The 24,596-nt window shown below is 42.4% G+C and overlaps 1 protein-coding gene across 2 annotated transcripts; it reads right to left on the bottom strand.

Moving 5' to 3' along the window:
• Window positions 1-21,566: 21,566 nt before the first annotated feature.
• Syx7 (Syntaxin 7) lies at window positions 21,567-23,861 on the bottom strand. 2 transcript variants are annotated; one of them, NM_168906.2, is made up of 6 exons: window positions 23,672-23,861; window positions 23,320-23,534; window positions 23,183-23,252; window positions 22,688-22,832; window positions 22,198-22,614; window positions 21,567-22,139 (listed from the first exon to the last, which is right to left on the bottom strand). In NM_168906.2, exons 2-6 carry the CDS (start codon window positions 23,438-23,440, stop codon window positions 22,044-22,046), a joined length of 849 nt encoding a protein of 282 aa, NP_730633.1. In that variant the 5' UTR covers window positions 23,441-23,534; window positions 23,672-23,861; the 3' UTR covers window positions 21,567-22,043. The 2 variants fall into 2 exon arrangements, with proteins under 2 accessions (NP_730633.1, NP_730632.1); NM_168905.2 differs by having other exon boundaries at window positions 23,320-23,497.
• Window positions 23,862-24,596: the final 735 nt, after the last annotated feature.

The raw sequence follows: 24,596 nt of genomic DNA, 5'->3' as shown, positions 1-24,596 counted from the left end.
CATAAGAAAATAAATAAAATCGGGGAGTAACGAGAATTGCGAATAGTATATTAACCCCTTTCCCCAAAGACTTTTTCTTTTTTTTGTTTTGGTTTTTTTTTTCGCGCATTCAGCACTATCAAAGTGCCCGGGCCGACATCGTCTTAGGCCAAAAGTCAAATAATCAATTTCAGCCTTAAATCCGCAGCCGGCAATACTAAAATCCATTGTTTATTTTCTAATTTCGTTGGCGTGTAAATCACGGAAACAACTCCCAGTTTGGCATTCCTGTTGGGGGATAGCAGAAAAAGATGTGGCAGCCACCCCTCCTCCTCGTTAACCCATTCCATCTGTTGCCTGGCCAGACATTTAGTCGACAATTTCCTGGGAAGTGGCCATAAATCAATTGCAAAAGCTTTCCTTTCCTTTCTCTCCTTTTATTTTCGAGAATTTTGTGTAATTATGATGATGGGGGAAAAGGCGCTGTAAGTGACTGCAATCAGGTTATATAATTGGCCTGGCGGGGTGGGGCACATTTTATTCCGCCTGTCTATGGACTATTTTCCATGAATCGAACGGACCAGTCGTTTGGAATCATTCACACCCACGCCCTTCTGCAAAATCCATGAATGAACAGTGACCATTCAACGAATCCGATCGTGGGGTTGGATTTTCCATTTCCAATTCCGATTCCGATCCGATCCGATCCGATCCGTTTCGTAACCCAAAACCCCCACCATCCCCACACGCAAACAGCACACGTTAAACAATCGAGCTGAGAGAGGTGTATTGTTTAAACAATTAACAATAACATAAATGCATGCATAATTACCGCCCGATATCGTGTGTAATTTCAAGAGCTTTCGACGGAAGCCCGCTCCACACGACAGCCGCCAGAGCGTCGTCAAAAACCCCACCGATTAATGGTCAGTAATCAGTGCTGATCGGTATGAATTTGGAATTCAATATTGAATTCAAATATAATGAAATGAGAATAATAACAAGAATCACTCCTGGAAAAGAGTTCTCCCCTATAAAATGAAAGATACTCATATCAATTATTAAAGCACATAGAGTATTGTATACATCAAAGTACTGAGAGTCTTTAAAAATTTAAAATAAATTTTTAGGAGAATTTTTCAAACTAAATTGCCAACAAAAAATAATTTGTACATATAAAACTTTAAATACAAATATCTTCTTAAAAGTACGTCTTTTGCATCCCGATATAAATATAATTAGCTTATTAATATGACAGTAGGTAGGAGAAGTGTCCACATTCTTCTTGATAAAGTAAGGCGATTATTGTTTTATTTTTCGATCCCACCTTAGACTAAAAAAAAATAGCCAAACAAACACCACTGGCCCGGACAACGGCATTCAAATTGGGCAACAGGTGTACTTGGATCTAATGAAGGAGGAAGAAGCGAGAAGGAGGCGGACCACTTGACCAGCTGAAAGGCTTAATGAGCCGATCTCAAGTGGACCCGGACTATTGTCAAAAGGTCCCCATGCCAAAGGACCCAACTGGGCTATACCATCGTCATTCTCCACTGGCGCCAAGGTATTTATGGTCGCCAGCGAGCTAAACAAGCCGCAGCGACTGAAGCTGAAAATGAGGAGGATGAGGCGGAGGCGGAGGCGGTGGCGGAGGCGGAGGAGTGGGTGCATTGGAACGGATCCGAGGAGGAGTGGAGTGGAGGAGTTGCCGGGGTGAGTTCATTGCGCCACGGGTGCACTGCAGATTTATCGCCCACGGAGGTGGTAAATGCGTCGAATAACGGAGATCTTGGGCTATAAAACAGACACCCGAACTGGACTACCTAGCGCCAGCTCCTACTGCGACTGCAGCCGAGTTCGGGTGCGGGTGTGGGTGTGGATGCGGTTGAGGCTACCGATCCACTCCCAGCCACATCTAATCCGTAATCCCTCACACATGGCAGGCCCGGATCTTTTTCCTCCAGACGCAAGGGCGTGCCGTCCGGTACTGACCAAATAACAGCGCCCACAACCAGCTGGAGGTCGCATTCAAGAAAAACCACAATGACATAGGGATGCCACTGAAAATGAAACAGATATGACTTTATTTTTTCTTAAAGAGGAAATAATAGTTTTCCACTCAATACTTTTGCATAAATACAGATCGTCAACCAAAAAGAGTACGAAATACTTTCACTGACCTACGATGGTGCTTTAATCATTGCAGCAGCACAAAGCTAAAGCTATTAATAAACAAGCCGAAGGTTGCATACCCTTGCTATAATTATATACCTTATTTCTTATCCGTTAATTAGCAAACGATTAGCGACATTTTCCTTTGTGGAATAGTCTTCCGATTTCAATCAAATTAAAAATGAAATTATATATTGTCAAAAAACTGGTGTATCGAATTGGAACACTTTTTGATCGAGAACAAAGAAGCTATGATTTAATTTCTATTATTTTCAATTAGTTTATATACAATCTGTAATAGAGAGAAGACTTTTGGGCAAGTATCTGCATGAAGCAAATAGCTTTAAAGCCAATAGATTATTTTGTATAGTATCGACTGCGTTGATCATACTGATCAGGAATATAAATACTTCTAAGTATAACTTCGAGTATCAATGTCAACAATAAGCTAAGTTCCAGAATTTTAAATTCGAAAGTCTGAAATCGCTATAATCGATCATCATTAAGGGCATTATCTCGAATCGTGTTTACGGAAGCCCAACCCAATTGTAAATAAATTGTAAATGTATCATAATAATTATCGCAAGTGGAGGAAACTTGGGCAGAGCAACTCATTTAGAAACGGATTGGCAGATAAATCTTTCGGGCGCAGAATGCAGTTTACATGGAAACCATATGGTGGAGTCCCAAGGAGGTGCTAATTTATGGTTACGACAGCTTTTTGGCGTTCCAATGCAATGGTAAACACAATGGATTTGGAATTTGGGATGGGGTTGTACGGAGAGGCCCTCGCAAAAATGCCAAAACCACGTAGAGATCGGTGAAATAGTAGCCACCCATGGCCAATTTCGAATCATTGATTCATTCGCTCGGCATATAGATATATTTATTGGCTTGTTTGTGTAACCCAGATTATAAAAACAGAAGCCTAATCGTTCCTCATTTGGCAGTGCGATCTGGCAACTTGGGCAGTCTCAGATCGATTGTTATTAATTTGTTTGCAAACATATTTCATGCGCTTTGCCCAATTTCGTTCGGCGGGATAGCTGTCCGCTCCCCGAATCCACAAGATACTCCACATCCAGCAGATGTATCTGTACATGCGCTTTCTGTAGCACTCACGCTGCGCGTCGAAAAGTCTACGATTTCCGTTCCTCGTATAAATCAACTGGAAGGGGAGGGAGAAGAGTTGAAACAACGAATTTTTCTTCATTTTTATCTATTTAGGGAAAATTGTGGCTGTCCAGTATTTATTTGTGCATAATAAGTTTTTTGAATGCTGACAGTGGAGGTGCGAGAAAGGGCTGCCGAGGGCCTAGCACTACACAGTTCTTTAGTTCTTCGATCTGAAGAAAGCCCCCTTTACCCACGCCTCTGTTTGTTTTGGGGGTTTGGTAATGTCTGCGCTGTCTATGGATATCAAAATACCATACAAATCGTCAGCTCGTCATTTTTCAGACAGTTTTCTCTTCGATTTATTATTGGGCTTACGTGTGCAAGGAAGTAAAAGTCAAATAGTGCTTTAGGTTAGTATGCAGACAACTCAAAACGGAAAATGGAAATTTTAATAAAGTCCAGCTGGAACATCGGCACACATTTAAAAAAAAAAGTTTAACCAATCCAAATACCGCCTTGTTCAGGTTGGATCCCCTTTGTGAGCCCTTCTCCTGGAAACTCCATCAAAAAAATGACACGTTATTTCAATCGGGGTCATAACATTCTATAAACGATCATCAACAGACATAAATAATCCTTATAAGGATTAAAGTATACTTTAATCAACAGTCTTAGTAAACGATAATTATTAAAAAGAAAACGAATCTTAAATTCGTAAAAAATAGGGTATTGAATTATCAATACTACTCCATGATTAAGCTAGCGCTGTGGAGTTTACTTTGGGCAGGCACTGTGCCGCCTTGGCCGACCTGCTCCCTCGATCCCATATTTCCCGAGACTTGGGGGCGCGCATGTGGGGATTGCTTATTTATGTACATAGTTGTTTGGTGCGTGGTGTGTGCGAGTGTGCGTGTGGGGGTGTTTGAGAAGCAATTCATTAATGAATTTTAAAATGTTGCTAATCGATCGTTTGCGCCACAATTAATGTCAGTCCGCGGCAATTGGAATGTGTTATGTGAAATTCCAGCCGGGGCGACTTGATTCATTCGACCGGGGAAATACAATAATATATGTAGAGGAGTGGACCGCCTGTCGGGCCATCTGATTTTGACCTTTTGACGGGCTCATCAAATGGCCAAAGAATGGAATAGAATGTGGGATAACCCGAACGGATGGGGATGAAGTACTCAGCATTTTCATTTCGACCGACCACAATGCAAATTGGGCTAAAGTAGAGCACTCCCAGATATTCTATTTTCTTTGTTCCATATTCGATTCCATTCTTTTCAATTCGGTTCTTTCTTTTTTTTTTTTTGATTTTTTGTTCGGCTTATGGGATGTGAAACACTTGGTGCCGCGCTGTCTGCACGAGCGGCTCTGCCAATTATAACAACAAGATTCGTAACAACAACAATGATTACAACAACCATGGACAGCGGCCACAATAATTGCAGCAACAACAAGCGCATACAATCAATGCATATTTATGCATAGAAAAGAGCTCAACACCAGATGCAAAATATACATGTGTGTATAGCTCACAAAACAGGGGAAAATCTGCTTTCGATTCCACTACAAAAAGTTTGCAATACAGTGCCCCAATTAATAATTACTTAATATGATTTATTTATTTCAATAGTAAATCTAAGTACTAGTCTGGTGGTAGATACTAATCTTATCTATCCAAAATTTACCAACAGAAATATATTAATTATGCAATTGCTTTTCCAAGTGCATGCAGATTTGGTCTGAGCTGGCGGCCTGTGTGCTGTTTTTCCACGCCTAGCGGGAAAAGTGTTGAGAAAATTAATAAAACAAATGCGAAAGTCAGCGGCAGACACGAAGACGGCGACGGGAATTGTTGTAATTTTTAACCAGTTTGCTGAGCAAATATTTTATCAACATATTTTCAGAGACAACACGCAAATGTTTGTCCTGAAAATATTTAAATATTTACATTGGGAAAACAACTGCAGCGAGGCGAGCGAGGAGAACGAGGAGAACGAGTCTACCACGACGAAGACGTTGACAAATATATAAGACATTGTCTTTGCGAGACTTCTGGGCGGAGCAAGGGGGTGGTCCCCCCAAGGGCTTGGGGGTCCCCCAACCCCCATGGGCGTGGCTTGGCGGAGATCTTAAGAGAATAAACTTGGCGTTTAGTCTTAAGCATTATTTGTACTTACTTAATGTCTGGGTCCAATAATGAAGATATATATATCTTTTGATTTTACAAATATGTATTTATGTATGTATGTATGTATGTAAATAGTCAACTAAAGTTAGATTCCGAAACAAAAGAATAAAATTGCATGCTTTCAGCACCAATCAAAATAGCATTGAAATGTAAACATATTTTGTCAGTCATTGAATTATGTTGCTACTTAAAGTGCTATAATTTCAACATTAATTGATAAGTATCTGACGAATAGCAGCCACTTGGGCGAGATACTTATCTGCATCCACAAGAAGCCATCATCAGTGAGATTATTAAAAGCGTATCTGACAGATACTTATGCAGCTGATAAGCAATGAAAACACATCCGAAAATCAACAAGGCTGGACGGGCGGATGTATCTAATGCTGATTTTGAATTTGTATCTCCATCTGCGAGCGCAGATTAACGAAATTAGTTGAGCGCTACACGATGCTGGGAGCTGGGAAGTTGAATGACTGGGAAACGTGTCGTCAATGGCGCGCGGCTAAGCAAACAAGGCCCAAAAAAGAAGATGTTGGTAAAAAGCCGAGCGGAAAAGATGCAGTCAAGGTTGGGGTTTCAAGGCGACATATATACATCTATGGGGCATCCAGGGGAGTCCGCCTGAAGGCGAGCAGATGTCAACCATTCGAAAGATTTCGCAGTCAATTTGACGAGTAACGCCCATGAAAGTGATTACTGCGACCAAAGCATGTACATATTATTAATTGGTAAGCCATTTTGCGGGACAGCTAGTCCGCTAAGGTTTTAACAAGGTACGCGACGTATAACCCTCGACCGCCCTGCTCTAAACAATTTCCTGCTGCCTACACTCACCGCCAGCCAAGACAATTTGTCCTAAATAAACATTTCAGATCTCTTGAACAGCCACAGCCACAGCCACAGCAACCGCAGCAGCAGCAGCAGCCGCAGCAGCAACATTTAATGAAAGTGGCAGCCAACGAGGCACTGCTGCACTGAGAGAAAATTAGAACAACTGTCAGTAAATTGCGCACTTTTTTCGTTGGCAATTCTAAATTATTAGAGGACGAAGGCCAAGGCCAGATTAGAAGACCAAGGCCACGTGATGCCTCTGGATTCTGATGCATTAAGTCAGATATTCTGACTTAAGCATTAACTTTTTAAATAATTAACTTACTTAAATAAAAATATGAGTATTGGAAAACTAAAACCAATTGCAGTAATATCTAAAAACGATTACAAAATGCATTTCATTTTCTCTTTAGACTAACGGGAGTTTTTCAGCAGCTTTGAAACAAGCTTAGTTACCAAATAGTTGCAAATTTTCAAGGATTTTTGCTGAGTGTATTGCTGCGGATGGCAATGGTGATGGGTCGAGTAAATTGTCTGCCTGAAATATACCACCGTTTAAAGGCAGAAGCAGAGCACTCCGCCTCCCCTTCGCGCACTTCCGTCCGCAGCTCTTCTCCTGCTCCTGCACCGATGTGGCTATAGCCATGGCCACTTCCCCTAGTGCCGAGTTCCCCAGCTCCTGGCATCCCCGATCCAGTCGAGCGTCGCTCATTCGCCCGTCGCTATATGCTAAGTAAACATTTGGGCACGTCATGGCTTATTGAATTGTCACTTATGCCCGAATTTGAAATTTGAGTTTCAGTTTTGTTGCCGTTGCCATTGCCATTGCCACAGCCATAGCCTTTTGCCTTCGCCTGGAATCCCCTTATCCATCCACTCGTGACTGCGTTTTGTCGCCTTTTCAATTGGCATTCGTAATGGCGACTATCTGCCTCGTTTATGTCCATCCCATCCCGTTCTTCCAACTGCGACTCCTTCGGCGGCTGTGGCCACTGGAGTGCTTCCATTTAATTGGAAACTCAATTTCAGCTGAATGCCGAATGAAATTCATTTGGATCGAGCGGATAGCCGCTTGGAGTAATCAATAATCGATTTATGGTGTTTACTCTGAGGAAAGGGCGAAGGGAGCTGGAAATTTAATATGATATAGGGCCTTTTGCAGACCTCAATTCCTCACTTCATACACCATAAAAAGAAATTATTTAATTGGTTAATTAAAAAACATTTCCAAGCATGGCATTCACTTAGGTTTAGGGTCTTATCGTATACCAAATAGATGTACGGAAAGATTCCTGTCGCACGATAGAGTCTACAGGAATTCTTTTCTTAAAGTTACAAAACCAAAGGAACTCAAACGTCGTTCAATCCTCACTGTTTATACAAGAACATCCGATTGCACCTTAGTTTCTAATCCGTATTTATATATCAAATTAGCAGGCAAACAAAGCTACCAAAAAAGTAAAGCCCACCTATGCAAACATTTTCATTTCATAAAAGTTAATTAACCTGAGAGCAGCAATGCTCGCCCACACATACATACTATGTGTATACTTTTGTGATTCCATTGACTATTTAATTGAAATATTACACAAATCTATGCATCATAAAATTTTAGAACAAATCATTCAATAACAAACAAAAATTGGCAATCAGAGCCATTCGGAATGGAAATGGAATTGAAATGTTTCAGGCTTCATTAAAAAATACATCGATAGTGCATGTGCGCGTTGTGTGCACAATTTATCCGCCGGATACATTTCAAATAAATAACAACAATAGGCGGACAGACGAGCAGATGGACAGGCGGACGGTGCGAAAACAATAATACAAAATTGGTAAATTACCAATCGAAATTACAATTTCCAATTTCGTTTTCATGACTTCCGTTTAATAACAAATAAATCGCATAATCCTTAGGATAATATTATCACAATTAAAATTTTAAATAAATTTCTATCCAAAGCAGGCAAAAATCAAAGCAATTACAAAGCTCACACACAGCTCACTCACACTCACATATTCGCACAATGCAATAAAATAAATTAGCACAATCGTTGTAAAAAAAATAAATAGAAAAAGGCGAGGGAAGAAAAACGATTATTGACACAAACACAAAGCCAATAAAAGCGGGCTAAAAATCAGACAGAGAAGGCAAATCGAATGCAAAAATAAACAATGAAAATTAGCAAAATTATGCAAAATAGATAAATGCGAAGACAACCTGACCAGGTTGTGTTGGCTTGTAAAAAATCTGAAATCGTTAACCAAATAAATAGAAGGCGTACCGCCAAATTCAATTGAAGTAATTTTCACGTTTCGCCCATTTTTGACCATTTTTGACCATTTTCGACCGATTTTTTTTTGCCTTTTGGCTTCCGTCGTTTAGCAAAACTTTTTCATCATCTGATATTTTTTTTGCTTTTTTTTTACGTACCACTCTCATTCTGCGAAGCGAGTTCACACCTTGGCAGAAAACCCTAGCGAAAAGTATCTATGGTTTATAAATATTTATGTATCTAACTGGGGCGTGCCGTTCGAGCAGCAGGGGCAAATTCAAATTGAGCGACACACGGAAAATTATTTTGGCAAAGTACAGGCCACGCCCACTGCGTGGACTGCGCAGCACAAATACGAGAGTATCTCACAGATACGATGTATCGCCCACAGTTGCAAAAGTATCTCACACACACACGCACACTCGCAATGCGGCAGCAGAGAGAACGAGCGTCGCTGCCATGGCCATCGGTGGGTGCAGAAGCGGAGGAGTGGGGTTCTCGGTCTGGGGTGCCAGAGCAACTACAACAATTGGCAATTGAACAGTACAACTTGTTCGGGCCGCGCAGTCTGCCTATCGATGCCCAGATCCCAAGATCTCCTACCGCCGCCAACATCTATATTCCCACATCCCGTCCGTAGGTCGGCCAGAAGACCACTCCTCCTCCTCGTCCGGCCCCTTGGTGGACTTGTTTTGACCAGTCGGTCAGCGGCGTGGCCATTTGCCTCACCTCCACAACCAAAAACCTGAACCATCGATGGCCGCACATAAATTACTGGCAGCCGGACCCCTTCCCTGCGATTCTCGCTCCCATTCCCATTGCGACCTGTCCATCTTGGCTGCTTTTACCTGTCGGCGCACATAGATACAAACTTGTACGGGTTTGTGCGAGAGTGTTGTGCCTGTGTTGGTGTGAGTGAACTGTTGTGCATCTTTCGGGTTTTGCCGTCGCTTTTTGCATATTTATATCGCGGTGAGCTCGATTTACGTGGATACTTTAACCAAGCCAAGACACTTTTCCAAACTGCAATTAGCCCTAAGGAAAAAAGTATGAAAGTTGTTGCAAACTATTTTATAAATTATTAGTTTTTATTTTTATATAGTACATCTACTAAAGCTATTTAAAGTTAAGTCACATCAAAATATATTACTTCAAACCTCACACACTGAGACAACAAATGTATTTAAACCTAACTAGTAGAGAAATTAACTACTCATTTGTGTATCTATCACCATTATAACAATTCTCACAACAGCATTAGTTCAGAAATTCTAATTAGCCACCCGAAATAATAAATTAACGCATTCAATTTAGAGGAATTAAGATCCATCTTTCAGATACAACAAGACTTGAGCAGCACTAAGCCTGCAATTACGTAAGCAAAACATTCAATAAAATCCAATAAAGTGGACGCATAGCAACTTGGGCTCCAACAAATCAGAGTATATATACACATCCATTAACCCTGCACAAGACATGACTTGTAACTGCAAGTGTTCATTTCCGTATCCGTATCCATATCGATATCTGCATCTGTATCAGTATCCAACTGCAAATCGGATGCCCATTAAACCTCAGACCACTGCGGGCCAAATTGGCAACCCAATTGAGGTGCATTGCAAATTTTAAACCAATTAAAACAGCTGCTGTCAACGCTGCGGATGCGTAATGAAAAGAAAATATTAATAAATCATACGTGACCAATCAATTTCATGCCGTTCTGGCGGTGGCAAAAAATGAGGAATAATAGCTGCAATGGGGAAATGTGCAAATAAATGGAACATGGGCAGATCGAGAGGGCTGTTCGCACGCACAGAATCAATATTTAATTTATAATTAACTTTACAACATGAAAAACAAGCTGGGACAAACAGCAAGGAGTCCCCGGATCGGTTTGCTTTATCTTTTGCGCACACAAAAAACATAAAAGCTGGAAGGAGGAGTTCCACTTCCGAAAGGTAATACCTATATACATAGAACACGTGGCGAGGGGCGACATGACATTTCGTCGTTGGGGATTTGTGGCGGCTTTAAACGCTCGCCACTATGGGCAATTAACGCGGCCGTAAGCAAACAAAAGCCTGATCCTTTGGACAAATACTCCCGCTTCCAAAAACCAGACAGAGACGAAACTATGCGAGGCAAGAGAGACGGGCGATGTGTTCCCGTTCCCAGTAAGGGTAAGTTTTCATCTGCCGCAAAAAGGGGCGGCTGAACGACTGAAAGGCAGAGAGACAACTTTTCGGGGTGCTAATTGAAAAACTCAATATTTGTCTAGTCTGTGCTCTCGGGGTGGCTCTGTACTTACCCTACCAGCCATGCACTCCATGCCAGTTACCACTGTGGCGGCGGCCATTTTGGCCAGCAAACGCTGGGAAAACTTGTCGGGAAAGGTGGCCGAAAGTGCATGGTCCACGGAAACCGAGAAAAGAAATCAGCTAAGCAAACAGGAAACGGTCTCCGGAATGGAGAAAGGTAAAAGGCAAATGTCAAGGGCACTTTTCACCACACAAAAAATGACACAAAAGTAGATTGCATTTCCAGACTGTTGAAGCTGGCTTTCATTATTTCAGATACTTACGTTTTGAAGTTTTTAACGTTACTCGTACGGCTAAAGGGTATACTAGATTCGTTGAAATTATGTAAGCCACCTGAACTTATAAATATATTTTTGATCAGCTTCACTAGTCTGTCCGTCCGTATGAACGCTGGAAACTACACGAGCTGGAAAGTTAAGATTTTGCAAATTTGTTGATGTTTTCTTTCCAACTGCTATCAATTTAAAAAATGTCTTTTGTTCTTTAGCAAACTGATACCCGTTTATCTGATTGCCGAGGAATTCGAATACCGTTCGCTTTTTTAAATTTGTAATGGATTTTTCTGCTGCATTTTTTTACACATGGCAATTTCGAATTTCAATTATTTTATTTATCCTTAATTTCACATATTAAAACTCGACTTCGTTTGATTTCTGACCAAACATGGAATTATCATTTAACATTTGAGCTATAAACCTTTTGATAATCATTATTTTTTTAGACTTTTATTTGATAATTAAATTTATTGGACTTATTCGGCATATTCTTAAATATTAACATCTTAAACGTTGATAATTTGAACAACGCATCAGTACCACTAATGTCGTTACTAATTGACACCAACAAGTCAACGCAACTAGTTGGCTCCGATTCGAATATATATCTGGGCTATATATCTCAACGATGTGGCCATAAACATCAACATCGTTCTGCACCTTTTTTAATGGGCATTGCCATTATGCGCTCGCCTGCTTTTTATGGACTTTCTGGAGCTGCAGCACCGTAGACGTTGCGTCGACAATTTTTCCCAGAAAAAAACACAATCGGTCCGTTTCCCATTCGAGGCATGTGCCCAACCGGATTCCCCACAGCCCCACATCCCCACTCCTGCATTTTTTCACCCCCCTGCACTCAGCACTTATTACAGATTTGATATATAGAGAGAATGCCAGGATGGGAAATTTTGAGGAATGGGCAGGGGAAGCCCTACGACAACGGGGTTTCGGAATCGCAGGGCATTAAATGTTTGTATTTTTGTTGGAAATAAACTCTGATTTTATATTGTCGAGGATTAATGATATTGTTTCCCCTAAATTTGTTAATTACTAGCAAACAAATTTGTGTATACAAACCATGCTTGAGATTTTATGCATTTTCTATAGAATTTTTAGTGATTGCAGCGGATGAAGGAGTCGGAAGAATGTGGAATCAAGTAGTTTTCCCGGATGAAGTCAGAAAATGGGTGATTTTCACCGTCCGTTTTGCTTACATTTATTTTTAAGAACTAATATTTACTTGTTCAATGATCATGAGGAGTTATCGTCGGTATGGCTCCATCCCTTCATATCTTTAACCTTTTCAAAATCTTTTATCGGGAATAATCGGCCAATTAAAAGTTTCATAGTTACTCCAAAGATACACCCAAGCCAACACCTTGTTCAGCTCTTAATTGCTCTCCAATATCGAACCAATTAAGAATTTTCCCCCTCGGCAGATGGAGAGCCGCATCGGATCGACAATCCCAGACCGAAGCATCGGCATTAGTTTAAAAACAATACTAAGTAAACAAACATTAGCATGCAAAACATCTGTTTGGGCGAGTGGGTGGATCGTTGGTGGATCGCTAGTGGAGCGCCTGCAGCCAATATATCAATTACATGTCGATGTCGAACATAATGCAACAGGGCCAATGAAAACCGGAAAACCCCGATGCGCAGCTCACAGGAAAAGTGCCTCGAACTGGTACTATAGTACGAGTACAACTCGCAGTCGGAACGTCTGTCAGCCCGAGTCAATCAAAGTCGAATCACGTCGCTCTCTCAGCGCTGAAAAGCTACAAATGCCTTATTGTCAAAACAACAATAACACCAGGGCATCATCAGCGGCAGGAGCAACAATTAGTTTACCAAATTACATGAAAATATTTTACAAATGCTCCACAAACATTTAACGCGCTGATTTGACACATGTCCGGGTCGCGAGGCCTTCTCCGCGAGTTTTGGGGTCTTCTGCTGTCACTATCTATGCAGAGATGGATGGATGGGATGGATCGGGATCGGGGAGCTGGATTCTAGAGGGGAGTCCACAGTCAATTTGTGGCATGTCGCTGGCATCTGGGGATGCCGCAGAGATGCTGGAGACTGTAGATCGAGGAACCTTAAAAGATTTGGTCTTATGTGACATGGAAGTGCCTTTGGGGGGATTTTATGGCGCCTCTTTAAAGAGATATACACTGAAAAAGGAATGTCTTATTTGGATTTAATGTCCCTTGGTTGGTGAAATATATATATATTATATACTGCTCTATTATAATATTATTGTAAAAGGCATTATTAAAAATCATCTGGTAATCGTCCTTAATTTATGGATACCCACTAAGTTACTACCCACTAATAAATCTTAAAGAATTTAGCATATGAAGTTATGGGGAGGGGAAACCCCCGAATCCGCCACTGCCCACTTTGCAACTCCCCACCCCTGCGATGGCTTCTACTAGGTGCAGTGTGTTTTATTTCAAATTCACTCGAATGGAAGCCTCCGGCCAGTCCAAGAACCAATGCTCCGATCCGATCTCTGCACTCTACCGATTTGTATACACGAAATGGACCAAATAGAACTGGGAAACCATGGGGAGTATATCTCGTAAATTAACGGCGTTCCAATCTGCTGGTAATTTCTCTATTTTACTTATTCTTCTCTCACAGCTCGTTTTGGGTTTTGGCCATTGTTGGCACAGCCATAAAATAAAGTTTCGAGAAGCGTATAAAATTTATGGCGATTCTTTTTGGAGAAAATCTGACAGCGAACACCTTACACGCACTGCCCCTTCCCTCGGATTTCATCCGTAAGCGATCTATTTTGATTGACAGGACTGCCGGGGCGTCGATCTTCCCCTGGTCTTTCCACAGTTTGCACGGTTTTCCGCAGTTGCTACTGTTTCGGGCCTAATGCAATTCGCATTTCATTGCAATTTCACAGGCAATTGCAGGCAACACTGCACAATAACCTAAGCAGCTCAGCTGGAGAAAGATCGATCCTCCCCTTACTCACGCACGATTAGGTTCCTGGGATAATGGCAGCATAGTTGCCCGATATCTTTACACCGGCAGAAATAAGTGGTTGCCAAATTTGATTATTTTCATATATAAATTTCAATATTTGCCAGAAAACTATAAATTGTTTAAAGCCACAATCAAACAAGCGTTGTTACGAGAAACATCATTTATTCCATATACTTTTATACTACAATATATCTGGAGATTTTCAATTATTTTTCTTCGTGTTTATCCATAGAAGAAGGCAGGTTTGAGGGGCGCTATGGCCCCGACATTTAAGGTGCTTACACGGGATGCTCCTTTTTTGTCCATTATGCGGCTCTTCCATTTGGTCGGGATTCCACGAAAGATATTTGTGCAACAATTTGGTTTGGTGGTGGCTTATCCTCTCCGAGCCGCTGGCTAGCTCAGTTTTTAGCGGATTCCCACTCGAGCCCGGTGGTCTGCTCCCGGTGGCTATACTAGGCCCAGCAGCCCGGTTTTCGAGCGTGGCCAAGACTTAGCAACCCCTTTCGCAATTCGCAGGGTGAAACTTTAGCATAACAATGGCGTTGCGACTTTTTCGGCTCTTTCGACTCGAAAGGAGGGGGGTTTATGGAAATTAGCCCGGTACACAATGCCTGCAGCCTGGAAGGCCTTGGGATGGGGAATGCCAGTCTGCTGATACGGAAGCAGGACAAAGGCCGGAGTCACAGCCGGAGACAGAGCCGCATAGCTTCGAGGATGCGTCGGCAGAAAATTAATTCATTTATATGCAGAAAATTCAATGTTACAATGTTATCAGTTTTGGCCCAGCGGCAATTCAGTACTTCGGAGCTGGCTCATAAGGGTGGGCTCAAGCTCAAAGGTGTGGGAGGACGACCCACTTGTGGCGAAGGCTACGTTTTAATTGATTGTGCGAAGGATTGACTCCCAGCAGACGTCCGTGGCTTCTAGATTATGGACCTCGAAGAGAAGCTGTTTGTTTGCCCTGCCGTCGAGGATTATCTGGGTAGCCACAATTTGACGCATCTGTAATTGGGTTATGCGCCAAATAAAATCCGTTGAAGCCGGAAAATCGATCTTGGGCTCTGACACACCCATTTGCCCGTTTCTTCTCGAGGACTGCAGCGAAAGAAAGTCCCAAAACAAATATACCCGAATGACCCGAGCCCATTCAAATCCGATACCGACCGCATCCAAGTACGGTCATTTCCGACCGGAATAAGTGTTAAGTCCAACGCGACAAATAATTTCCATGCAATTTCAAGTGCATATTCGAATTACACTCGATATGTTTTACGAACTCTTGCCTTCGATGGGACATCCCAGTTGCCAGTTGCCAGTTCCTAGGGAGCCCGTTAATGAAATGCGACACGTATTTCCCCTGACCCAAAATGGATATCGTTGTGGATGTGGATATGGATATGGATGACTTTGCCCGTGCCGTCCGTACGTCCGTCCGCCCGTCCACTGTGTAATAAATATGAGACTCATTAAGAAAACCATAAATAAATGCAGCGTCAGTGCATGACCAACAATTAAGTGCGAGGAGCAGGCCCAAGATCATCCAATCTGGTCTTCAGCTCGAGCGATAAAAGAAGCCACCAGGGGCAGTTCAAGTACAGTGGTTCCGAGGCTGCAAAACTTATAAATCTTATTTCATAAAGAAATATCGTGAGAAATATTCAAAACATTTAGTTAAAAACCTATTGATTTTTCAGTTGAATAATGAGAAGTTAGCGTGTTTCCTTCTGTGAATATTCGATATACTATGTTTAGTTAGATACATCCTGCACTGTTCACCATGCGCCGAACCACTGTTCCCTATGCCCAGACATTGTTAGGGTCTTGGTCTGGGTCCGATCGGTTGGAGGAGATGTAACATGAGCAAATAGTGAGATGAGGTCTAGGGCATGACGTCCACAATCGTGTCGCCCGGCAGTCTGGAGCGACTTGGGCTGGGTTTTCGATTGGAAAATGAGCGAAGGAATCGGAATTGGAATTGGGTCTTGGTCTTGGTCTGGTGGCCACTTGAGGAAGCCCGGCGACAAATTTTGTGTGTGTGTGTGCTCGACCAAAAATAGCATGACACTTGAATTTGAATCGGGCTCTAAGTCGGCAGTGGGACAGGTTTGTATGTTGTATAATTTACTGTGCGCAGATGGGGCAGTCGTTCCCCGTTTTTTTGGGAATGCCCGTTCCGAAATTCCATTGAATTTCCACAGAAATATCCACAGAAAAGACTGCTTGGCTTGTGAACTCTGGCACCTGTGAGCCATGGATGCGATACCCAAGCACAGACACTCCTCCGCACTCGTATGTGGGAGTCTATTATAAATTGTGGCCTGCGGCTTGTTATGGATAAAAAACAATCAGGATATATGGATACAGGCGGGCGAGCGGCGCAGACCCACTCCTGATTTGCTCTTTGATTTAACATATGGCCGGGATCCAGATCCAATCTCCACATCCAGCCACATCTGTATCCCACTTCCGAGGTTTTTCGCCTCGGCCTTCCCTCCAATCGATTGCACAATTTTTCGCATTGTCGCCCTTTTTGGCCAAGCAACCGGCGGCTACTTGGCCGCGCCCATTTCGTGTCCAAGCTGCGCCCACGGCTTGCATGCGAAATTTCGAAATACCCATGCCGCATGGAATGGCGATGGGTGGTGACTTCCCCACGACCGCTCGAAATCCCTCCGGAGCCATGGGACCCTGGAGTCCCCGCCCGGCAATATTTACTGTGTAAATATTATTCGCGCATATGGACTTGAGGACGTAATCCATAATTGTTTTGACCGTTTGCCATTCGCTCGATAATGGAAAAGATTCGCAGGATTGCGCGCCACACAATTTCGAGTAATCAGTTTCGAGTAATACTATCATATCATCATATGAAATGTAAGAACGTGATGGAAATGGCTCTATAATTATTCCACAAATATATATATTTTATTATCCTGAAATAGATAACAATTATATTACCGAGCTTTGCAACATAGCTGAGTTTGCAATTGCTGAGGCATTCATCAACGATGGTTCATAAATTATACCAAATGAGGTAACAACATGCCTGGCCAAATCCCACCGATCCATCTTATGAATGGAGTCCAACTAACAGCGAATCAAAGCCCTAAATCACTTGGGCTAATGCTCATCGAATTAGTCTTCCATTTGTCGGATCACTTCCACGACCACGTCCACGGCAACCCTCCCGTCATCGAATATGAATCATTCCGCCTAATGAATGTGTCTGTCACTTGCTGTCAACACGTTGCGTTAAGGAAAACGGCCCCCCGATCCGCACAGATCCTATATGGATGGGTGGTGGTGGGTCCCCTCTTAAGTCACGGCCCTTACTCCCGAATATGAAATGGAGCAGGCGGCCGGAGGAAAAGGCCTCCAAATCGGCGATGGGCTATATTTAATACGGAGTGACATTAATGTCAGCCACAATTAGTCGGGGTGAAAACGCCAGCGGAAAAGCGAAAAGGAAGAAAAACAAGGCGTTTTGGAAAAAGAAACAATCAAAAAACGATCAACGAGCCAACCAGAAATAATTTGACAGCTATCGGGCCCCGAAAAATTGAGATATATATCTAGAGTAGACGCTTGGAGATGAGGTTGATCATCCGATGATGATCATTTTGTTATTGCAGCTTTCGAAACATTTTTTATGGTTTCTTTTTTTTTTTTTTTTTTTTTTTTTTGGTACGTGGTTGAACCCAGTGAACTACGAAATTCGCCCTGGCCGTGGCCTTTTGTCTGGCTTTTGTTGCCAATTCGTAAACAAACAATTACACAAGAGAGCATCAGCAAATGGGCCACAAAAGGTAGATACTCCATCCACGACGCATTAGAGACACCTATCCAGAATCCTCGCATAATTCGCACACAATGGGATGACGGAGCTCGAGCACGGTGGCACTGGCATCCGCACACTACCCTATATATCGTCTACATCATCCGTATACCATCCTCCGTCGTCCGACTGACTCTAATCCCGGCCTGCAGCCTCACATGTCTCAATACTCGCTACAGTTGCGAATGCACCCGAATCGATGGACGATCTCTTTGTAGTCGTAATCCCAGTCCCGCCGGTGGCAGTGGCATGGGGCCCTCCAAGATCCCTGCAAATTTTTATAAAAAACAGCCTCAGCGCCCCTGGCTCGGAAAATTGTTCAATTTCGCTATCTTCTTGCTATGTTGACGCTTTTTTCACACAGTTCGAGGGGCGCGTGGTGTGTGCGTGTGTGTGCGAGTACGAAGTGAATCAGATAAAAATCAGATATAGTCAAGCGTGTTTATATTGAGCGAACAGCAGAGTATCTAAGAGTTTACAGTGGGCTTTTTACATAACTGCAACTGAAATTGGTTCATATAATCGTTTTTTAGCACAAAGTAAGATCGTAGATCATTATCTAGAGAAGTTATTAGAAAAATAGATGTATTAATCCCTTCAAGAGTCATTTAACATGCTAAAGCCTTGTGTGATTTATAATATGATTACGATTTGTTGATGATATGTTTAAATATCTTTTAGTACGATTTTACCAAGTCCTACTGTTCGTTGAAGTATTTCCCCAGAATCCCATCTGTGTGGCTGGCATAAAGTCAAGTGCTTATCTTTATTATAGACAAGTTCTGTAAATGATAATAGATACATTTTGTATTGACCCAATGATATTGTCTGATATTTGGAGTACCCAAATCTAGTATGGCATAAGGCGTACTGCCCACTGTGCTCTGGTGGGGCACTCGCCACTGAGCGAGCGGCGGCAGCAGGCTCCACTGTGCTGCCACAGTGGCAACCACATAAACGGGCACCGGCGGCGTCTGCCGTTTGGGCGGCTGAGATCAAAGAGCAGCAAGCGGTGCCTGCAAATCGGTTAAATCTTTTGAAATGTGCGCACTTTTTGACACCCAATTTGTTTAGAAGTGTGCGCAGCATCTAGAGAAAAGGGGGGTTGGCGTTCTTGCTGCGCCAAGGGTAGCTCATCAATTCGCAGCTACACAGGAAAATGCATATTTAGTCTTACATCGACTTATTCACTTATTTTATATGCAGCGAAGTGAAGAGTTTAATTGAAGCGCACAAGTTATATTATTCATGTTAGATTTATACAACATTTTATTTCTGGACACTTTTTGGTAGAATTACAGATGTAAATTATTCCTTAACTTAGGTATATTATTCCTTTTTATAAAGAGGAATTATTTTTTGTTCTGTATGACGGAAAAACTGACATGGTGGAAAACCACGGCGAGTGAAAAAGAGAGGCAGCACATCTGTGGGAAGCTTTTTCTGCGAATTTCATTAATAAAACTGTCGAAAGTGTTGGGCATCAGGTGCTGTACCCCCCGCTGCCCCCTTAACAGGTGAAAACGGAACAATCAAACGAAACTTTTGATTTGGTATTTTTGTTTTTAATAAAAATTCAAAAGATTTACAGCCCTCCACGGCAAGTATTTCCACTTAAGATGCTGTAAGAGCAGAAGAATCGAGCCACTACGTCTTCCATTCATAAGAACGCGTAATTAAGAATTTTTCCAAATAAAATGGGAGGCGCGGTAGCGTTGGTAGAGTTGGAAATGGGATAATAATAAGTTTATTGATTTGGGAAATGCCATAAACCGGATGTTTATCCACCACGCACAACAACCTCATCATTGCTACAATCATCAGAGTTATATGTACGTAGAAGGGAACTGATTGCAAAGCAACGTGCGAAATGTGCAGGGATTATCGGGGTTTAGGAGCCGGAAGATGCGCGATTGCCATTTCACAGTTTTCCCCTCTAAACTGCAATTTTCCCAGGACCAGAAATTTCAAAATCCTGGCTAGCAAGTTGGTAAGTCAATCCAGCGCTTACCAAGTTCCGGAATTTCCACTGGCCATTCTACGTTCCACTGCCATCCAAAGTCAAAACATGCGGCTTGTGTTCGGTCGCACATTATTATGCTGGGAAAATCACCAAAGACGGAGGCTGGATTTATTTGGACAAAATGACTTTGCAAATGAGATTCGGTGGCTATGTCCGTCGACCACCGAAGATGTCAATATTGTCATGGTTCCAGGTTTAGCGACTACGGCCTATGCAAACAGCAGCCTTTTGGCCAAGACAGCCGGACGACTGACTACCTGCTGTGTTTCCGTGGGCCATGTAGGTGTGCATAGTTTCTCTTAATTTCCAACACCTCCGCCACTCGAGCTCACAACGTGACCCATGGCCCCGGGTCGGGATTTGGTCCCGGTTTGTCCACTGCCCAACCTGCCAAGTGCCGCATGTAGTCATAATCGATGTGATTAGGCCGTGATGCCCGTGCAACAATCGGGGCCTAACCCTTGGCCCCACGGACGAGTAATCAATAATTCCCAGTCGACTTGGTCGGGCAGCTCGGTGACGTATTTGGACAACCACTGACAGCCAAGCGGACCAAAAGAAACAACCAGAAAATGGGTAAGAATTCCCTCAGGGGCATTTTCAGATACTCTGCGAACTCAGAAATATTTTGAAAATTAAACTCAATAATAGTTACGATTTTAGGTAAAAGAATTAAATTTACCAGCAAATATATCTAAGAATCAGATTAGGCCAATTATTAACATGAAAATATTACAGCGATTTAATAAATAACATTATAAATTATATATCATTACCACAATTATAATAGTAATTACTCACCTTTTAGTTTGAAAATAACACACTTTTCCCCATTTGAAATACCTAATCCACTCTCCTGAATGATTCAATATACCCCGCGAACCACAGGGCAGAGATCCGAAACGACTTGGGCCAGAAAAAACTGGATGACTTGGCGGGAAATGATTGTTGGCGAGCCCCGGGGCGAGTTCGAGAAGGAAATGAGCTGCACTTAAATGCATGCGAGAAAACCACTCGATGCCAACAAGTGGATAAGAAGCCACCACACAAATGATGCCCAAACGAACTATCAATGTCAGTGAATTGGCAAAAAATTTAAACTCAATTTGTATGCAGGCCTGCGGAGCTGGAATTTCAAATGTGGAGGAAGATGGGGTCCGGCGACGAGGAAACCCTTTAGCCCCGGCTGACACACCTCAACGATGCAGCAAGCTGAAGTGGGTCCACCGCATCCAGGTCTGTCGCGGCATTAATGTGCCATCGGAGAGTGTGCGCTCGCTGAACACATAGTCGGATTGGTACCAATGTTTTGGGATCGAGATCGGGTTGGGAGTCGGGAGATGGGAGCTCCTAAGCCGCTAAAGCATGCGTAACAATGGCCAACACGAAATCTTAATGATCGCTAAGCCAAGGAGGAGTCGATGACCATGCACTTCTCCGAATGCCCAGAAGAGCTGGCGAGTTCCATTCATTGATTCATTCAGGTCGGGCCCTAAATGAAGTGCTCCAAGTGTTTTCAACGCACGCAGGATCGATTTTCATGTTTATTATTTCATTTTTCGTACATGTGTGTATGCCATCGCATATATGGCTTCCTCTGCCTCTTAACTCTAAATACAATACAATACAATACAAAGCGCTGGCGAATGAGTTTCGGAACATAATTAGAATTTGAAGCCAACAGTTGTTAATCAATACTAATAATCAATATACAGGGTGCGTAATAATAAAAGTAGTACACATAAAATATAAAATTGTTTTTAAAGCAAATATAACAGATGCACGTGCCGGTGAATACTCCTCAAAACACTATATCTTCGTCTACGAGTCGCAGTTTTCGATTTCAGCCAGTATTGGAAGTTGGATTAAGGATTAAAGCCATAATCTCGCCTAAGGTCCAAAGGATTGGGTGGGGAATTACGGGGTTTAGGGGCCTGCATGCGGCAACTCTTGTCTTTTCACAACAATTTACTAGTTTGGTTTGAATCATTCGGAGATGCCGGAAGGCTCTAATTCTTGAACTGAAAAACGAGTATCAAGATGATGGCCAGCAGCACGGCGCTCAGGATGCCCACCAAAATAAGCTTCTTCTTGCGCACTTTGTTCTAATAAACAACATATTTAAATTATTTAAAATAATAACCTTGTAGGGGCGGCACTTACCCTGTAAGAGCTCGCCTTGCGCAGATTTTCCGTGCCCTGCGAGACAAAAATGCTAGTCTGTTCCACCTGCGACTCGATGGAGTCCACCGTCAGTCCCTGCTCGTAGACCAGGGCGCCAAGCTTCTTGTATATCTCGTTCACGCCCACGATGTTGTTCTCCAACTCCCGTATGACCTGCTCCTGTTCCTCGAGGGCCTGCAGGTCCGCCTGCTCCTCCATCTGAGTCTGCATCTGTTGCTGGTTTGATTTGCGATTGAAGAAGTTGTCCTCGAAGAAGGAGTTGTTGTCCTGCTGGCTGGCGCTACTGTTGGAGCTGCCGGTACGCGATGAGCCGGGTGGACGGGCGATGTTGTAGCTATCTCCGCGCGCCTGCCGCAACGCCGTCTTCTCTATGTCCGCCGTCTTGCGCTGAACAGACTAAAAATACCAATGATAAACAATCAGCATGACTCACAAAACCATTTGCTTATCTGGGAGAACAAAAACAAACCTGGAAGGCGGTCAGTGCCGCCGTGAACTCGTCCACGAGCCTATCCCGCTGGATCTTCAGGTGGCGCTCCTTGCACTTGTCCACCTCGTTGATTTGATTGTTTGTGTCGGTCACCAGCTGGTTGGTGTAGGTCATTATTTGGTGGCTGTGGAGTAAGGGATTGTTATTTTTATCGTGCGTTATACATTGATTTGATTTGTGAATCACACTGTGCTGATACGTTTAAACTTTCAAAACCAATGACTGACTACAATGTTATTTTGCTGTTGGTTTATGTGGTCGGTTGATGTGCGCAAAATGTATTAAAAGGCTGTATTGGCTTAAGAAGATTTTTAGACATTGTGAGTAAACACCCAATAGAGATCTTCACTATGTCTTTAGAATTTATGATTTGTCTGAGAGATATTCGAATAATCGATGTATATCTGCAATGGGTTCTATCTATGGGGACAGTTTAAATTCCAAACGAAGAGATCGTAATGATAATCATCTTACAGCTGCTTCTTGAGCTCCGGAGAATCTTGGGGCGTGTTCAGTTGATTGACCATGCGCTGCATCGTGGACACTGCGAAAGAGACAGAAACCTAGATTAGTCATAGGCGAAAGTTGGCAAGTGCTTCGACGCCACTCACCATTCTGCTGCACCTTCTGGATGCTGGTGGCTATAATCTGGGCCAGCCTTTGGAAATCTATTTCGCTTAGGCCACCTCCTCCCCCGCCGCTTAGACCATTCTCCATATGCTGTAAGTCCATGCTTTCGTAGGCAGACACTTTGATGACCTTCGAGTTATCGCTGGAGACAAGTTGTTCCTGGAGAGACAGACAATCGAATTAGCCCCGTGGCCCACTTATATCACATTCGCTTTTATGCGTCTCAGCCAGGTTCTTGATTCTATATTCTATATTCGTGCTTGTTTGTTAGTTTGTCTGTTTGTCGGAATGTTTGCAATTCGCATTCCCTTTGTTTGCTGCACAGCCACACACCTTTTGTGGTTGCCCTAGCTGTCGTTGGTGACCTTCGCCGGTGACCTTGATCTTAGAGCATTTCCTTCGCACTTTTTACGCGTTTCGCAATCTGAAATTTGTTGATTTAAGTAGGCGGAATGTTCGCAAAACTGAAATTTTAGCTAGGTTTTTACAACAATTGGAATGGAACTGCCAACTTGTGAGAAAGTCACTTTCGACTAATACCCAAAAGTGCCTTAGCGCGTGATGCGTTTAGCATCACTTCCTTGCTACGCTTTACAGCACTTCAATTATATCGATATCTGGCGCGGCATTCAAATAGCAGATATATAGAACTGCATTTTAATTATATTCTTCCCCCTATATTTTGTCTCGAAAATGTATATAAGTCCTGAGATTTATTATTGAAAATCGATCCATGTCTAAAATGAACTGCTTAATGTTATTATTCAAAATTATAAATTATTATTTTGCACTTTTTCTCCAAAATTAAAATGTTAGATTAGGAAAATGTCGTATAGAAATGAAAATGACCAACAATGATGCCTTATAAAACAAATAAGTCGAATTTTAGACAGTTTTCCTTCCGTTCAATAAATATGTTCATACCAAATTTAATAATAATGTAGGTATACAAAACTATTTTGCTTACCCAGAATGTTATTCAAAACTTAAAATTTAACATTGTACAACTCAGGGTATTTGAAACCTGTTTAGCAGAAATAAAATTGAAGATTATTACTTTTCTTAAAAAAGTCAAATAACTGGTAGACAAAATAAGTGCAACTCGTTTATAAAAAAAATCAAAAGCAACTTAATTCAAATTAACGTTACAAATTAGTGTATTGGAGATATTTATCAGTATCCGGTGTTTGGCACGGTTAATGAACTTTAGATCGCAGAATGAATTAGGCTGCTTCGATGCATCCACTAATTACATCAT

The sequence above is a fragment of the Drosophila melanogaster genome, chromosome 3L (assembly GCF_000001215.4).
Source record: "Drosophila melanogaster chromosome 3L".
NCBI lineage: Eukaryota > Metazoa > Arthropoda > Insecta > Diptera > Drosophilidae > Drosophila > Drosophila melanogaster.
The sequence above is the reverse complement of the archived record's forward strand: the minus strand, read 5'-3'. Positions and strand labels throughout refer to the sequence as shown.

Excerpts from the sequence above, each read along its gene's own strand:
- Syx7 (NM_168906.2), bottom strand. The coding sequence starts at position 23,440 with ATGGACTTACAGCATATGGAGAATGGTCTAAGCGGCGGGGGAGGAGGT. Across the intron at positions 23,253-23,319 it reads CCAGAAGGTGCAGCAGAATG|TGTCCACGATGCAGCGCATG; the intron begins GTGAGTGGCGTC and ends TCTCTTTCGCAG. Across the intron at positions 22,833-23,182 it reads CCGGAGCTCAAGAAGCAGCT|CCACCAAATAATGACCTACA; the intron begins GTAAGATGATTA and ends CTTACTCCACAG.